At 46.3% G+C, this 3,336-nt stretch overlaps 1 protein-coding gene across 1 annotated transcript; it reads left to right on the top strand.

The window, feature by feature from the left end:
- Positions 1-423: 423 nt before the first annotated feature.
- SARC_13645 (hypothetical protein) lies at positions 424-2,203 on the top strand (the record flags this gene model as incomplete). Its single annotated transcript, XM_014292225.1, has 1 exon — positions 424-2,203. A coding segment is annotated over one exon (1,446 nt), but the record flags the coding sequence as incomplete, so codon positions are not given.
- Between the last annotated feature and the right edge of the window lie 1,133 nt (positions 2,204-3,336).

The following is a 3,336-nucleotide window of genomic DNA, read 5'->3' as shown; positions in this document are numbered from 1 at the left end:
TATATATATGCACCTACATATATCCTTATATCTATATATCGCAAACCCTGTCGTTTTATGACAGAGTAGCGCATCGGGCCCCGTAGACTACTTTATTACTACAAGCTCACACACAGGTACCAGCGCACATTAAACAATATTGGTCTAGAACATCCATATACTATAAGTTTTGTTTTGTTTTATTCATCAGTATACTTACGTATATGTCCGGAACTCCTTTCAAGCACACATACACACACACACACACACACGCGCGCAATGTTAGTCAATAGAAGACACCACCAATCATCAAAACTCACAGCCAGGTCACTCAATCGGTGGTTAGGTACCAGGGAACATAGGAAACTCTTACTAGGCCTAATAGGTTTATCTATCCCCTTCTTTGGCTTATATGTTTACTTCTCCACATCCCCAAATCTAAAGATATACAGTGCAGCAGCACTATGGGCGTACGCATCTGTCATAGTTGTTACACTAACAGTTGCTGTACTTAGAGGGGGCTTGTTTGTTAAACGGGGAGGTATCTCATCGAACCCGGACCACGACTACATCTATGTGCCTGCGAGCAAGCGGGCGCTAGCCTACGAGCGTTGTGCGTTTGTAGCTAAACTTTTAACACGCCCTGAAGAAGGCAGTGGTAACAGTAGCGCTGGTATGGATATGATGGGGAAGTCAGTGGTCGCTGAAAAAGCACGTGAGGTTGACACAACAAACAAACAAGCAGACAAATATGCAACGGCAAGCAATGCATCAGGCCACCAATACAATGTTGATGGACTAATCATTAGCCCAGTCAGTAAGGAAACTGGAAGTAGAGTGGGTAGGAATTTGTCACTATTAGATGAGAATGCAGTGGAGATGGTGGACCTGCACTCAAGTGACTACACATCGACCGACGATGACGATGATACGGAAGGTGGAGGGGAGAGGGAACCATTTCACAAGGATCTACATATAGACAGGTGGCATGTGAGCAGACATAGGAGCAAACCACAACACAGCAATACCCACAATAGCCACGGTACTTACAATACTCACAACATTCATAATATACACGGACATACGCGAACACATGCGTTTGCTCAAGTAAGACCTGGTTCGTATGGGAAGCGGAGAGAAACACATACACCGGGCCATGTGAGGTATCCTATGTCCCCTAATAGCTCGTTAAGGTTGGCAACCCCCATGGGAAGATACACATCCAAAGACAAGCTTACACAAACGTATAAGGATACGCACTCGGCGCTAACTAGAAGAGTGACTCACCACCCGATGCCAAGTAAATACCTAGATGAAAAACATGACAACGATACCTCGGAGAAGGATGTGTCCGCCTTCCCGGCCAGGAGACGGAGTTCTATGGTGATAGCAGCCTACAGTGGCGGCAGCAAACTCGACACAAATATTAGTAAATACAACGGTGACAGCAACTACACCAAGGAAAACAAAGCGGGGAAGGGGTTGTTCTTACCAGCACCCAGCACCCCACAGACAAGCTACGATCCCGTCAACCAGGCCCTGAACTGTGTAGACGCTTTAGTGTATGTAGACGAGACCGGGGTGAGTGTGTTGTGTGGGCGTGCGCTAGTACGCATGTATGTCTCGTACCGCAACATACGCAAGATTGTGCCGTACACGCGGTGGGTGTCCTTGTTAAGCACGATGGAGTACTGTGTGCGGATCGAGAGCTGGAGTGACGAATTGCCTAATTGGGACCTCCTACTGCAGAGTAGAAGCGAGCGAAACAAACTGCTGGACACCATTGACCTGTGGCAGTTTGTGTCGAGAATCGGCCCTGAAGTCTACAACACGGCGGGCGACGATACGGCCTCTCTTCAGGCGGAAATCGCCAGTCTGGGTGAGTCGTAATATGTATAGTACTGCTGCAAACTATGAGGGCGCACACTCACACATACATACGCACACGATAGTACCCTCAAGCGCGACTCGCACGCGCAGAACTCGGCAGAGGCGGAGGAACTCCGCTCAGCGCAGGTATAAGAATAAGGCATGAAAGCGTACTATGGATAGGTATACTTGTCATCCACACTGAAGGATGGATAGGTATACTTCTTATCCACTACTGAAGGATGGATAGGTATGCTTGTCATCCACTACTGAAGGATGGATAGGTATACTTCTCATCCACTAGTGAAGGATGGATGGGTATACTTCTCATCCACTACTGAAGGATGGATAAGTATACTTGTCATCCACTACTGAAGGATGGATAGGTATACTTCTCATCCACCAGTGAAGGATGGATAGGTATACTTCTCATCCACTACTGAATGATGGATAGGTATACTTCTCATCCACTACTGAAGGATGGATAGGTATACATCTCATCCACTACTGCAGGATGGATAGGTATACTTTTCATTCACTACTGAATTATGGATAGGTATACTTTTCATACTCTACTGAGGGAAAGTACCCCCGCAAGCTCTGTATGTAGGAGATAGTGTCGCACATAGCCATTTTGGACTGGGTTTACGATTTGGTTTGAGATGGCGTCTCGTCCGCTTATGAACCTCTAGGTGACCCGATATCTGCTTGCCACAAACAAGTATTGTGAACAACTGTGCGGCAACACTGTGTACTGTGCGGATTCGATGCATGACTCATAACCATACAGACCCGAGGTGCCTGCACCTGTCCCCTGGGTGGTCTAGTGGGATAACTGATGATACTTGGCTCAGACCACAAGACTCGGGTGCATTCCTCGGGTGCATTCATGGTACTGTCTGCCGCAGTGAGACTTATCTGAGCCGCTCTCCTGATGCTTTGACTGGCTGACGTACCGGTTTGTACTGCCGATTTGTTGCGTGAGGCGTTCGGAAGATGTGTCTAGCTGCACCGATCGACGTGTATAACTGCGACATACATACCGCGCGATAAATCTCGGATGTAGCTTTTGCGGATATATATGTTATCCTGGACGCTTAGGCAATCTCTTGGGATGAGACGGATCAGGATGTGAAGCCCGTAGTCTCAATTCGAAAACACGGCATGCAAAAGAAGTTAATATAGGTCACGAGATATGTTTGTATGTACCTACCAAGCGACATGTGACACGTGCTATGTGCGCGGTTTCCAAACGTAAAAAAATGACGAAAGTATAAGGTTGAAATGCTAAAACGCATGTCTACATGTCCAATTTAAATTTTTGATAAATCGCTGTAACTCTAATTTACGGGGCCATGCCGATAATTATGTGCATCCGTGTCGTCAATGTAAAAATATACCGTAAAAGCAAATGTGAATGTATAGTGAATTATCAACGCCCTATATATGTATGTATATATATATATATATACTAGAGACTGCCAACGG

This window comes from Sphaeroforma arctica (assembly GCF_001186125.1).
Source record: "Sphaeroforma arctica JP610 unplaced genomic scaffold supercont1.3537, whole genome shotgun sequence".
Lineage (NCBI taxonomy): Eukaryota > Ichthyosporea > Ichthyophonida > Sphaeroforma > Sphaeroforma arctica.
Note: the sequence above shows the minus strand (reverse complement) of the source record. Positions and strands in the feature narration are given on the sequence as shown.